The sequence below is a fragment of the Pristis pectinata genome, chromosome 28 (genome assembly GCF_009764475.1).
Source record: "Pristis pectinata isolate sPriPec2 chromosome 28, sPriPec2.1.pri, whole genome shotgun sequence".
Lineage (NCBI taxonomy): Eukaryota > Metazoa > Chordata > Chondrichthyes > Rhinopristiformes > Pristidae > Pristis > Pristis pectinata.
This window is the reverse complement of record NC_067432.1, coordinates 15,701,950-15,717,225: the sequence shown is the minus strand read 5'-3', so window position 1 is coordinate 15,717,225 and position 15,276 is coordinate 15,701,950. Positions and strand designations below refer to the sequence as shown.

Genomic DNA, 15,276 nt, shown 5'->3' with positions numbered 1-15,276 from the left:
CCTAATTCTACTCCTATGTCTTATGGCCTTTGACATATTGCAAACTAAGTCCAAAGTGGAAGCTTCCCAGGATCCTCACTACCCCTTGTCTCTGCTTCTTTCTGTCCAAGGACCGCAGGTTGGAATATCTATAGCAGAAAGTGGTTGAACCCATCACCAGATTTGGCAAGACCATATTCAATGTCATCTGGCCCAGCTCTTCATTGCTGAAACTGATTGCTGTTCAAAGATTATCTGGAATGCAACGAGCATTCCAGATTCCATTCACTGTCACTAACCATCTTCTGAAATAAGCAATTCATAACCAGGAGGGATTTTAATGGGGTAATTGACCTCCTCCCCCACCTGCCCTCCCTATCTGTGTAAGCCTTCGAACACTTTGCATTCCTGGGTTATTGTTCATTCCTTCCATTCTTAATGCTGCAGGAAGATCAGACATCACAGATTCAAGGTAGCTGGCAAACACAACCAAGGGGGATATGAAGTTTTTTTTAATGATCAGAAATGCATTGTCTGAAAAGGGCAATGGAAACAAATTCAGTAACAATTTTCAAAAGGTAATTAGATACATACCTGAAAAGAATAAAATTTATGAGGTCATGAGGTGAGAGAAGAAGAGCAAAAATAACTGTACAACTCTTTAAACAGGCACACGGTGCTGAAAAGCTTCCATTGTGCTGTGCGATTCTGTAACAGAGGTGGAAATTCATTCATCAACGTGAACAGTAGCATATGTGAACTGTACTCCACTTCCAAGAAATGGTTACATTTAAGTCACTGGAGCAAAATTTCGAAGTGGAGGCCAGCACGCACATGGTACTACATATTTAGTACATCTGATTGCCGCTGGTGGATTTTCTGTGATTCCCAACACCATATTTTGAGTGTGTGCAGTGAATAAATAAATGGTGGTTTGTAACTTCCTAAATCTTGTTAATTTAATTTTTTAAATGTGCCTGTTGAAATAACATGAAAACAATTACACTTTTAGACTAACATCTTTGTTGAGAGCCATTAGTCTTTTTGTTACTTATAAGCATTTCTATATTTTGCAGAGGATTCGCTGGTTGGCATCTCAGTGACAGGAGAGCTCAAGGTGTGGGACTTGTCATCATCAGTCAATGGAGTCCAGGTCAGTTCATTGCAAGAAATGGCCCCAAAACTACAGAAATTCATCTTTCTATCACAGTGCAGGCAGCCCTTTGCCTGTTCTAATAACTCTTCTGTATTTTCCAGGCCAGAGAGAATGTTTATGAAGCAGAGTCCAAGTCACTTCAATGTTTCAATTGTCAAGCTGTCTGCTTTTGCACGTACACAGAACGCTTACTGTTGGTAGTTTGCTCTGATTGCTGGAAGGTATGTTTTTTGTCAGGCTGAAGTAACTTGGTAACATCTTACTGGAAATGCCATGAAGTATAATGAACAATATTGTTAGCTGGCCAATGCAGCAGAAGGTTATGGGCTCAAGCCCATTCCAGAATTAGACCACATTATACTAGGTGGCATTGCACTGGAATGTTAAGAAAACACTACGTTAAGAAAGTAACTATCAGTTGAATCAGATGATAAACTGAAGCCTCGTCCAGTTGTAACAAATGATGATGAAGATCTCCTGACTTCATGCAATGAACAGTAGAGATTTCAGGTATCCAAGTAACAATCAATATCAGCTTCACCAGATTAACTTGACCATCATCATTGTTCTGCTTGATGTAGTTTGTAGGGAGCCAAATATGGCCATGTAACATAAGTAACTGTACTTAGTGTGGCATGTGCGGATGAAAAATTTTTTTGAGAATTGAAGAGACACGATGTATAAACTCTTATTTGTCTTTTAATTCCAAACGATTCCTGAAAAGTAGTTATTGGGATAATTAATTCTGCTTGGCAGTTGATTAAAATTAGGTTAATTATCTGTCAACCTGCTATTAAATTAATTGATACATCTGGTGGGTAAGGAAAGCAATGGTATCTAATCCAAATTAAATTGTACTAACATCTTGGATCTAAGCTTCCCATCCCCTTGTTTCAATCCTTCCATGATCTCACACCTCCTTTTCTCTGTTGTCTACTCCAGCCCCAAACACTCCAAGTTCCCCCGCTTTACTTGAAGTGGAATATCTTGTCCCCACTTCCTTCAGTTTGACAGTGCTAGCTGAATGCTTAATCGCCTGGAGCCTAAGTTCCAAAATTCTTTTCCGTGTTTCCACCCCTCCCTCCTTTTAGAGAGCACTTATAACCTACCTCATCTGTTTTGGCTCATTATCAATACGTTTCCAAAAATGCTGGTATGAATCATCTTGAGAAATTCAACACTAATAAGAAATGCAATACAAATGCAGGTTGTTCTGTATAATGCTGTTTTTTGTTTCTCTTACAGACATCTTATTTTCTCATTATTCTCCTTTAGGTTTTTGATTATTGTGACTTTTCATTGCTGAGCTTTGTGAACAGCAAAGATGGTCATCACTGGGCAGGTGGCGAAGTTTTAGCTGCGAACAAGATAATTGTCTGGACTGAGAATGGCCAGAGCTATATTTACCAGCTGCCTGACAGGTGGGCTCAGGTGGGAAAACCCCGTGAGAAGTTCAGGTATGGACTGAGCATCAAACACTTCGTTCACAACGAAAATCACAGCATGTCACAAATGATAAAAAGACCAGCACAGACAAAGCCTTTACAGAGTGGGACATTTGTCAGGAACTTGGCAGCTGTGGGCCTTGTCTCACACAGTGGGTGTCTGAAGACGAGGAATAATTGGCCAGAACTTCCTGGCACAGTTATGAAGATTATCTTAAGAAATAAAATCTGTTTGTTTTATTAACATGAGAAAATGCTTACGATGCTCTATGTAAAATAATGGAACATTCAGGAGGGCAAAGTAATAATTTAAATATGTGCAGTTTGAGTTACTGAAAATTAATTTTATGATATTAACATGGGGGTGTTAGCATTTTGTGCTGTGCAAAAGTGGTGTCAGATATGTGGATTGTTTTTTTCTGAGAATCCTTTATTTGCCATTTCACAAGATCACAAGATCACAAGACAAGGGAGCAGAAGTAGGCCATTCGGCCCATCGAGTCTGCTCCAAAGAAAAGGAAAAAGAAAAAGAAATGAGAAATTGGGAGGGGGGGGGCAAAAAAAAACCTAACCCCAATTTCCGGCCTTATCCCCATATCCCTTGATACCCTGACTATTTCGATATCTATCTAACTCTTCCTTAAACGCCTCCAATGATCTGGCCTCCACTGCTGTACGTGACAAGGAATTCCACAAATTCACCACCTTCTGGCTAAAGAAATTTCTCCTCATCTCTGTTTTAAACTGGTACCCTCTAATTCTAAGATTGTGCCCTCTGGTCCTGGACTCACCCACCAAGGGAAACAGCTTGACCACATCTACTCTGTCCACTCCTTTCAACATTTTAAATGTCTCTATGAGGTCCCCTCTCATTCTTCTGTACTCCAGTGAGTACAGTCCAAGAGCCAACAAACGCTCATCATAGGTAAGCCCTTTCATTCCGGGAATTATCCTCGTAAATCTCCTCTGAACCCCCTCCAACATCAGCACATCTTTCCTTAGATATGGGGCCCAAAACTGTGCACAGTATTCCAAATAAGGCCTCACTAGTGCCCCATAGAGCCTCATCAACACTTCCTTACTTTTATACACTATACCTCTAGAAATGAATGCCAACATAGCATTTGCTTTCTTTACCACCGATCCGACCTGGTGGTTAACCTTTAGGGTATCCTGCACGAGTACCCCCAAGTCCCTTTATACTTCTGTACTTTGAATTTTCTCTCCTTCTAGATAATAATCTGCCCATTTATTTCTGTTTCCAAAGTGCACAACTGCACATTTCTCAACATTGAATCTCATCTGCCATTTCCTTGCCCATTCTCCTAAACTATCTAGGTCTCTCTGCAACCTTCCTGTCTCCTCAATACTCTCTACTCCTCCACCTATCTTGGTGTCATCCGCAAACTTGACCACAAAACCATTTACTCCATCATCCAAATCGTTAATGTATAAGGTAGAAAGAAGCAGCCCCAACACTGACCCCTGTGGAACACCACTAGTAACTGGTAGCCAACCAGAACAAGATCCTTTTATTCCCACCCTTTGCTTCCTGCCAACCAGCCAATGCTCCACCCATTCTGTTATCCTACCTGTAGTTCCATGACCTCTCATCTTATTAATCAGTCTCTTATACGGCACCTTGTCAAAGGCCTTTTGAAAGTCTAAATACACAACATCTACCGTCTCTCTCTTATCCACCCTATCTGTGATTTCTTCAAAAAACTCCAATAGGTTGGTCAGGCAGGATCTTCCCTTCACAAAAGAGAATTTTACAATCATTTGGTGATTTTAAGTGAGTGGAGAATTGAATTTTAAATAGAATATAAAACAGTAGAATGCAGAACTTAAGTATATACAATAATATTAATAATGCTGACTGTATCTTCAATTTGTTTGCCTTTCTTTCATAAAAGTTACTAACCTGTTTAGCTTTGTTTACATTTTGTTACAAATCCAGTTCACAACACTTGATCACAAAACTTTTTCAATGTCTTTATAGCAGTTTGTTCAGAACTGGCATCTTTATCTCTCGTGAACACTCATTAAGTGAGACTGTTACACCTCGTCTGCTTTGCTACACGTCAAGTGATATTAGCAATAAGGTAATGCATATTTCTCAGTAGAAAGTTTAATATTTCATGCAGCTTTCATTTATATCTTTTAAAATATGCCTCAAAATTGCTACGTACAGTATAAGTAATAACTGCATCAACACATTTGTAAAACCCCACCACCAATTCCCCAACTGAAGGAACATTCATGGTGTAGCAGGTAAATTTTCGGAGGAGTAATCCAGAGGCCAGGACAAACAATCCTGAGACTAGAGTTCAAATCCTATTATGGCATCTATGGAACTTAAATTTAGTTAATAATATGGAATACAACAAAACCCACAACGTATTAGTCACGACAACCACTAGATTGCCATAAAATCCCACAATTCACTAATGCACTTCAGCGGAGAAAATCTGCTATTCCTACTTGGTCTGGCCTATATGTGACTTCTGACCCACCAATACGGTAGATCACCTCTGCACTCAGTTATACTACCACATTGAAACAGTGAAAGGAGAAAAAAACAGATGGACCACCTGACATTGACGTTAGCACCAATTCATTCAAGTCCCCCACACAAACATCTGGAGACTGTTGCTGAAATTCAGAGACTTGACCCTGATGTGGGCGTCTCTCTGTACAGAGAATGTGCCAGACTCACCCTCCACAATCCCTGGGTACCTTCTATTCCACTGGTAGGACAAGCCACCAGAAGTAGTAATACATTGGTATACAGGTGGGAGGCAGTAGCTCTGGGAGTCTTCAGCATTAAGTCCAGATCCCATGGCATCAGGTCAAACATGGGCAATGAAACTTCCTCTGGACTGCTACCTACTGTCCTCCCTGAGCTGATGGCTCAGTGTTCCTCCTTGTTGAAGAATATGTGGAAGGTGCACTGAAAGATGCAAAGGCACGGAATATATCTGGATGGGGCATTTCAATGTCTAACACCAAAGCATCCTGTTGTGCAGCACTACAATCATGCTAAATTATCCCAGTCACAAGGTATCACTGCAGGAACTCCTCCAAGCAGAGTCTGAGGCCCATCCATCTCCAGGTGCTTCATGACCTTTCTTCCAGCATAAGATCAGAAGTGGGGATATTCAGTTTCATTTGCAACTCCTCAGAAGGGAAGCTGTCCATGGCTGCATGCAGCAAGATCTAGACAACATTCAGGCATGGACTGACTGATAAGTGGCAAGTAACATTTGTGCCATAATAGGGTCAGCCAGTGACCACCTCCAACATGAGAGAGTCTTTCCTTTTATCCTTGATGTTTAGTGGCAATGCCATCACATCTCTTATCATCGATATCCTAGGGCTACCATTGATTCGAAACTCAAAGGACCCAGCCATAAAATTGCTGTGACTAAGGAGCAGGTCCTAGACTGGGAATCCTGTGTGAAGTAACTCACCACCTGAAACAAGCTAGGAGTGTGTTGGAATACTCTTCACTTGCCTTGAAGAGTACATTTCCAACAACATTTAAGAAGCTTGACACCAACTAGGACACCATTTCTGGAATGCACTGCCTGAGAAAGAGGCAGATATTTTTACAACATTTAAAAAGTATCTGGATGAGCACTTAAATTGCCACGGCAAAGAAGGTTATGGACTAAGTACAGGTAAATGAGATTAAGAGAAATGGGTACTTGGTCAGTATGGACATGGTGAGAGGAAGAGCCTGTTTCTGTTCTTGTGTGACCTATAACTCTATGATTGTGAAAAAGCAGCTGATTGATTGGTCCCATCCATTACCCTAAACATTTATTACCTCCATTAGTGGCTGCAGTGTGTACCATCCACAAAAGGTACTAGAATTACTCGCCTGGGCTACTCCAAAAATACTTCCCAATCTTGCATCCTCTACCACTAGGAAGGACAAGGGCAGAATGTACAGTATATAGGTTCATCGTGTTGCACACTAAGTTGACCTTGAAGTATCTTTGTGTTTATTTATTGGCATTGGGTCTAATTTCTGTATCTTAATCAGGACTTCAGCGGTATAAGAAGGTGGCCCATCACCACCATCTAGAGCCCAAAAATTGAATAACTAAAAGTGAAATCTGTGTCTGCCTGCCTCCTACTTGCAGTGCCGCTTCCATCTGTGCTGTGCTCTCTCCAGTCTGGAAAGCTCCTCCCCTCATGGATCTTCTCCCTCAGATCCTCAATCCGACCTGCCTGCTCACCCCACTTCTCTCCCAAACTCACTTGCTCCATGACCTTCAATCTCTGCAATGGCAGGAAATCCTGGTGGAAAAGTGTTCTATGACGCACAACAACTTGGGGCTCGTGTTCAACTATGACCGTCTGGGGTCTTCCTCTAAAACAGACCCAGGCCCTCCTTCATGGGATAGTAGAAAGACACATGTATGATGACAAATTCTCAGCTATTCTTTTTAAACTGGTGAGCTGGCTTAAGGTTAAATGCTTTGTAGACTCAACTTTTGTACATGGTGCTCTGTCCATTTATGCAAGTTGTAATATGAGGAGCTCCACTCTTGTTACCTGATGCAGAGCCAACAGTATTACTCCAATCTGCTAGTTCCATCTCGCTGTAAGAAAAAATGGCTATCAAACCATTAGGTAGCCCCACTGAAGCAGTGCAGGTTTTATTAAATATTTTGATTTTTTATAGACTAAAAATATCTGAAGTGTTTATTTCTGTAGAATCTGACTGCTAAGTCAGAATGATGATGAGCTTCCACTATTGACAGCAAATGTACTCCTCTCTTATAAATAGAGCTTTCTGTAAAATTCTGTATTCTTGGCTAGAGTCCATTTGTGAATTTACCCCTTTCCCTCTGGGCACTGTTGCTTTCAAGCACCTGGCAAAGATTAAAACCTCACCATATGGGAGTATCTCAAACACAAACCCTGCATCCTTACCATCTTCTGTTTCATTAACTCACTACTTAAAGTGGGCTGCCATCTAGCCACAAATCTTCCAGTATCATCTATCTTTTACTCATGCTGTATTGGATTGTTATGTTGTATGAGTGCTTATCTGTAAAATTCTGTATGGAATTAATTGGGTGAGGAAGTATTTTATAGAGACATTTTTATAGTATGATGAGAATGGAGTGTAGCCAAATGCAGTAACCATTGTAATATGTACAGTAATGGAGACCAAACATATCAAAGACGCCACAATAAATTTAGGGTTCAGATGACATAAACCTTAAGAGCACAGCTCAGTCAATTAAAAGATCATTTGAATATTGATAAGAGCCACATTCCCAAATCACAATAGAACAGTCTAAACACATTTTTACAGACGTATTTATACTGATATCCATCATGACCAAATCCTACAATATGAATGGTGAAATTACAGATAATTTTGTTTACATATTTGTAGAATTTCATCACTAAGACTCATCTTTATGTTAAGATACAGTGCAATGGCAGTTTAGTTGTGTCTGATGCATCTCTTTCATCTTAACATTTCTACTGAAATAAACAACAAGCAGAATATTTTTTAATACAGGTGTTCCTTGTTTGAATGATTTCACCTTATGATTTTAAAAGAAAAAGCACCAGTTCTTACAGAGGATTTGCACACTTAAGCCTCCTAGCCAGAAAAAACCACCTCTTTTGACATGTGGGAGAGATCTTTGACTTCCTTTTGTTAGATAGAATAGAGCTTGGCATCTTTCCCATGCACAATCCTGATTTTGGCACTTGGATGCAATTAAAAATGTTGGAATTTGCTGAGCCTCTAGGAATACACTTAAAACAGTAATTAGGAGGTACAGCAGAAGATCTTGGCTGGAGTTCATTTGTGAATTTACCCCTTTCCCTCTGAGCACTGTTGCTTTCAAGCACCTGGCAAAGATTAAAACCTCACCATATGGGAGTATCTCAAACACAGACCCTGCATCCTTACCATCTTCTGTTTCATTAACTCACTACTTAAAGTGGGCTGCCACCTAGCCACAAATCTTCCAGTATTATCTATCTTTTACTCATGCTATATTGGGTTGTTAGGTTGTATGAGTGTTTATGAGTTTACAACATTGGCTAATATAGTCTTAACTATATAAATGGAACTGGGAGCAGTGACAATTTACCTTTTTTGCATGATCAATCTGCAGAACTATATGTTTTTAACATGCTTTTCTCTGATATAGTAATACAATATCATGACAATTATCCCACTGGTTTGCCTCGGATCATGAGGCCAGTGGAAAACTGTGCAAATGTATAAATTAGTTAACACAAAACAAACATTTCTGATGTGGCACAATGGAAGTGAAGATCATTCTTCATTTGGTTAAACTGGGTTAAAATGGCTGAGCAAACAATCCTAATAAGGCAGTTTACAACAGGTCAAACAGTACTTTCTTTCTGTGTTGGGTTCCAAGTCCAAACTGAGTGTACAGGAGATGAAGAAAGGATTTATAATTCTATTAAAAATTATTCTTTGAACAAAAAAAAGCGAGTAGACCAGATGGGAGAGAGAGCAGGTTGATTGAAATGTCTTCATGTGGAGTGTCTGTTCATTTTTTTCTCCTCAAACCTGTGAACTGATAATTGCTGCGGGTTTTGATATGTTCAACATCTGATGAACTGAAAGACAGAACAGTGGGATTTTATGGGTTCAGTTTATGCAGAACTCCAGCTAAACATGAAATTGCAGGCAAGGTTCAAAAGCAAAATACTATTGATGTTGAAAATCTGAAGTAAAGGAAATTTACTGGAAATATTCAGACAAAAGCTGTGGTAAGAGAAAAAAGCCAATATTTCAGATTGACGACCTCTCATCAAAACTTTGATCAGTTTTCACGAACAGTCATTGACCTGAAGGGTTATCTTCGTTTTTTTCTCTCTCTCTACAGCTACTGCCTGACATGCTGAGTATTAACAGCAGTTCTGTCTTATTTAAGTTTGAAATGGTTGATACATTTCAAAATTAGACAGAAAAGATCAACTTTCACTTTGAAGAAGTTGGCAAAATTAGTGTTGGAAAATGGAATTAAAAGGAATTATTTTTCCCCACATTCTACCTTTTTAGTTTCTTCAGGCAATTCTGATTTTCATCAATGAGCGTAAGGAGCCTTTTCATAAGATTCTCTTCTGTGGTGAAGCATCAGGAAAAATTTCCATGTGGCATATTCCTGATGTTCCGATGGCCAAACGTGATGGCTCCCCGCAAGGTAAAAGTGAAGTTTGCTGTATTCTTTTCTTTAATTGATCTTCTTTCACCATTTTGTTAGGGCATCTAACTGTGGACTTGTTATGTCCATTAATGAATGAAATGGCAGCTTCAGAAGAAGAGCAGTAAAAATGTATTCACTTTCCACTGCTCATTAGGTGTTACCGCCTGGAAATACAATAGTTTAATAATTATTTTTCATTGTATGCAATTGAAAATTGATTTTTCTGTAGGTGAGGCATGCTATTGAATATTTTTGGGTTGTTTTGTGCTCTTGGAAAATTGGACTGGGGTCTTCCTGTTATGAGTCACTTGGCAAGCCCACCTGATCTCTGTGTCAGGGCACATGGGATGACATGAATTCCCAGGCAATCCTTTTGTTATCCAGGGCATGTCTTTTAACTTGAACTAAGCTCCTCAGCAACCTGATCTGATTCCTGCTGTATCAAGCTGGAGGACAGCTGCTAGGTAAGTATAATCCTCACTTAAATCCTTGCCCACTGTTCCTTCCCCTGCCTTAAACCAACCTTGCATCATGCTCCGATCTCCAGTATCACTCCAACCCTACAATCCTTCCCACCACGTTTCCTGGCCTCTAATCATTCCTCCATACCCAGTCCCAACCAACCTCCACCCACCTGCCTCCCAGTCCATCATCATCATGAACCTGGACATCCCTCCTCACCCTCCCACACCCTTCCCCAGATCCTTACATCTGCAGTCCCCCAGAACATTGCTAGGTCCTGTTCTCCTCACATGTGGTCAATCTTCTGAGCCCAGCTCTATGACAAGGCAGTGGTCGCAACTGAACTTGATGCAGTTGGACAAGCAACCAAAATGGTCATTAGCCTTTGCATGTACAATTCTAGCACAGCCTTTAGGCTGCACTGTTAACTCTAGCTGCATAACTCAGCTTTTAAGCTTGCGGATAAGTTTTTTCTGTGTAATATTGAGACTTGTTGAAGGCAGCTGAGTACACTCATGACTTGTCGTTGCCACTTAGACATGTCACAGTTGTATAAGGACAAACCTAAAAGGAGAAGACAGAGTTGCTGTTTTGGAGTCTAGGTGGCTGAAGATCTTTTATTTGCTCTGATTATATGTACTACTTTCAGAGATTAAGATGGTTGGAACATTGAGCCTTCAAGGAGCATTTGAACAGCACAAGACCACAACAGAAGAAATAACGGACCAGTTGGGTGTACATGTGAATGGAATTCAGGCTGGTTTGATTACAGCCAGTGTTTATATTCCAAATCTAGAAAAACTTGTTTGTGGATGTGAAAACGGGCGGATAATAATTACCTTGGGTTTGCATGCAGCACGAGCTCAACTCCTAGTAGAACATTTTTTCTTGAAAGGTACCTTTTTTTTATTATATGTATTACATATTTTGTTATACTGATATGTTTAAAAATATTTTGGGTTATTTTCAGAATCTGAAATGCATTCACTTCTACCTGTCATCTACTCCATCTTGATCTAATCTGCTTTGAGCCCTCAGTTGATTACCTTAATTAATTCCCCTCAAACAGCAGTTTACTCCAAACACCAACCCTTCTCTGTAGACAACAGATTGGTGGTAGGCACTGCATTTAAAAACAAATACAATGTAAGTAACAAAATAATTAGTTTTATGTGTGTTAAAATGCAGATGAGATGCAAATAATTAAAGGACCCCTCCACAGTTATTCAGAAAGATAAATGATAAGCTAGAAAGCTAGTAATTATAAGAGGCATTGCGCCACTCAGTTTCAGATCTTATTACAAACTTCGTCCAAACATAGAATGGTAGGGCCCTGGGAAGTGTTGTAGAACAGAGGAATCGAGGAGCACAAGTGCATGGTTCCCTGTAAGTGGCATTGCAGGTAGACTTTTGGCCTGCTAGAGTTTGACAGTCAGGCATTGAGTATAGAAATTGGGATGTTATGGTGCAGTTGTACAAGATATTCGTGAGGGCGCATTTGGAATATTGTGTTCAGTTTTGGTCATCCTGCTATAGGAAATATGCCATTAAGCTAGAAAGAGTGCAGAGGAGATTTGTGAAGACGTTGCTGAGACTCAAGGGACTGAGTTATGGAGAGAGGTTGAGCAGGTTGGGACTTCACTCTGTGGAGCGTACGAGAATGAGGAGTGATCTTCTAGAGGTGTATAAAATCATGAGGGGCATAGATAGGGTGAATGAGCACAGTCTTTCCCCAGGTCTGGGAGAGATTGAATAAGAACCTGAGGGGCAACTTTTTCACCCAGAGGGTGATCAGCATATGGAATGAGCTGCCAGAGGAAGTGGTTGAGGCAGGTACATTAACAACATTTAAGAGGCACTTGGACAGGTACATAGGTAGGAAAGGTTTAGAGCGATATGGGCCAAACACAGACAAATGGGACTTGCTTACATGGGAATCTTGGTAGGCATGGACCATTTGGGCCAAAGGGCCTGTTTCCTTGCAGTATAGGTCTATGACTCTATGGATGCCAGGTGAATTCCAGTGGTAATGCCCTTACACCAAGTTGGAATATGGGATCAAGGACTCCAAATGGAATTGAATTAAAAGGGATGAAAAAGAAAATTCATCTTCTGTGGCTGGAGTCATACCCAGCATAAAGGACAGTTACTTTGGTTGTGAATATTGGACATTATCTCAAACTGAGCATATTGATGAAAGACGTCCTGAAGGTAATGCCTTTGACTTGACTATCTTCAGCAACTGTATCAGTGACCTTTAGGAGGAGGGTTGTCTGCTCTTGAGTGCACACTGTGCAACTCCATTTGTGGTTCTTCAGTAACTGAAGCAAGCAATGCCAGTTTGCACTAAAACAAAGAAAAATCCAGGGTTAGCTGTTATGGAATAGCCACATAAATACTGGGGCTGAAAGAGTAGCTGAGTGGCTTGAGAGTTTATGGTGTGTTTTTCTCTACCGCTTCTGCACACCTGTGGGTATAATACTTTACATTTAGTGGGTGGATGAAATTAACCTCTTCTAAGACAGAACAGTCCGTCCACTATCAGCTTACTGTGGCTGCAGTGTGCACTATTTACAGGAGACCCTCCAGCAGGTCACCTCATCTCTGACAGCAGATCCGAAGCCCACAAAGTTCATAATCCAAAGGACAAAGGCAACCCCAAGTTGCACACAATCCGTCATTAGGAATATATCACTTTCCTGTTGAGTCTGTTGAAGCTGTCTACGGAATCATATCAGTTGCATCGATCCAAGAAGGTTCATCATCACGTTCTGAAGAGCAATTAGAAAGGGGCAAAAACTGCTGGACTTATCAGTAGGTACTATATTCCAAGAAAATCCCATTTGGGGCCATGAGGTGTTAACCTAATTCAGCAACGTTCACAGTGATTCTTTTATCCTTGTGTGCGCCATGGGACCTGTTAAATGAATTTTCTTCACGTTGTCAAGAATAAAAGGATTTATGTTTGCAGGGTGCACCAGTTTGTTGCCAGAGGGAGTTATAAAGTGGATACTTTGATGTTATTTGTAGCTGGCAAACTGTAGTATCTTCACTGAAAGAAAAAATCCAAAGAATTGTGAATGTTTTGGGCCAATCTTGCTGACATGGGCAACTGACTGCAATCGCACATATGGTCACCCCATACCCATCGATCCACGGCTGGTAAATGCCACCCATGGTCACCCCAAGGCAATGTGTCTGCTTCCTGCAATGACAACCCATGATCATCCACACCCCTAGTTTTCTGCTCCTGATGCGTAGGTGGTCTGAATCACCCTAGACTCGAGCTATTAGACTCCTATAGCAGCAGTCTTGAATGAAGAAGCGCTGTCCCTGAAATTCCCCCAAAGGTTTTGACGGTCGACAAAATTCCACTCCCAGCTTTGCTGGCTGTCAAAGCCATGAGAAATCTAAATGTCTCTGAATATCTTGAACATTCAGGGGTATTTAAAAACTATTAAAATTGAAGAAAATGTTTAAAAATCTCTTAAAACAGATAAATACTTAAAGTCACAAAATATCAGCCGAAACCAAAGTTTAAGTAAAGGAAACTTTCCTTCTGTTCTCAAGATGAGGCCTTCCAATCCGGGACAACTTAAAATGTCCTCCTTTTTCAGGAAGCGTGGCTTCCCTTCTGCTGTGGTTAATGAAACCACATTGCATCTTGCATCTCCTCTGTTTCTCATACTTCTGCTCTCACCTCCCTCCTCCCCCAGACAGAACAGAGATAGAGTTCCTCGAGTCCTCACCTTTCACGCTATGAGCCTCCACATCCAGTATATCATCCTTCACCATTTCCACCAACTACAAGATCCCACCACCAGCACCATCTTCTCCTCCCTAGCCCTTTCTGCCTTCCTCCTTCCACTCCTGCCGTGACTCCTTGGTCCATTCATTCCTTCCCATCCACCCCTCCCTGGCCCCTGGCATTTTCCCCTGCAGTCATAGGAGGTGTCTCGCTTGTTCTTACACCTTCTCCCTCACCACCATCAAGGGGCTTAAATAGCCCTTCCAGGTGAGGCAAAGATTCACGTGGATCTCCTCCAACCTCATCTCCTCCATTCAGTGTTCTACATTGGCGAGACCAAGCGCAGATTGGGCGACTGTTTTGCAGAGCACCTACGCTCGGTCCACAGTTGCCATCCTGAGCTCCTAGACGCATGTCATTTCAATTCCCCTTCCCATTCCCACACCGATCTGTCTACCTCCACTGCCAGGGTGAGGCCCAATGCAAACTCGAGGAATGACACCTCATATTCGAACAACACCTCATATTCCGTCTGGGTAATCTACAACCCGATGGCATGAACACTGAGTTTTCCAATTTTTGGTAACCCTCCCCTTCAGTAGGTTCCCCCCCCTTGTCCCCCTTCTACCTCCCTCTCTCTCTCTCCTTCCAGTCCTCCCATTTTTGTCCCCTTTCCCTCAACCTCACTCCCTACTCAGCTCCCCATCACCGTCTGTCTCCCCCTCCTAACTCCTTCCACCCACTGCACACACTACACATACACACTCCAGCAGCAGTATCCAACCCTCACACTCCCCTTCCCCTACCTTGCTCCATCTGCCTCTCAATATATTTTTTTCTCTCTTTGTCTGCCTCCATCTATCATTCACCTACCACTGTCTTCCATCTCCACCCCTGCTGCCCTCCTTGACCTGGTGGAACCTGCCTGTCATCTTACATCCCTCCTCAGTCCACCAATCACCTTGGACTCCTGCCTCACCACGCCCCTTCTTCTCTTTATACTGGCCACCTCCCCTCTCCACCCTCAGTACTACTGCAGGGTTTCGACCCAAAACATCGATAATTCCTCTCCTCTCACAGATGCTGCTCGACCCGCTGAGTTCCTCCAGCAGATTGTTTGTTGTTTAACTTTCCTTCTTTGCTTCATTTGCTTCCTTCCCTGCAGGCCAGCAATTACCATTGAAATTACTGGGATCATGGATCCTGGGGCCAGCTCCAACAGCTGATTCCACAGTGCAAGTGCTTGGGAATCTCAGCAACACTGCA

General features: G+C 41.5%; 1 protein-coding gene across 1 annotated transcript in view; it reads left to right on the top strand.

Annotated features, from left to right (window-relative positions):
* The window catches only part of LOC127583893 (WD repeat-containing protein 72-like), a 230,103-nt gene that overhangs the window by 49,728 nt on the left and 165,099 nt on the right, over positions 1-15,276 (top strand). Inside the window, exons 6-11 of the mRNA XM_052040283.1 lie at positions 1,056-1,132; positions 1,237-1,356; positions 2,411-2,592; positions 4,583-4,685; positions 9,656-9,797; positions 10,912-11,157. Of these exons, the coding sequence (XP_051896243.1) occupies positions 1,056-1,132; positions 1,237-1,356; positions 2,411-2,592; positions 4,583-4,685; positions 9,656-9,797; positions 10,912-11,157 (870 nt within the window). The remainder of the gene's footprint in view (positions 1-1,055; positions 1,133-1,236; positions 1,357-2,410; positions 2,593-4,582; positions 4,686-9,655; positions 9,798-10,911; positions 11,158-15,276) is intronic.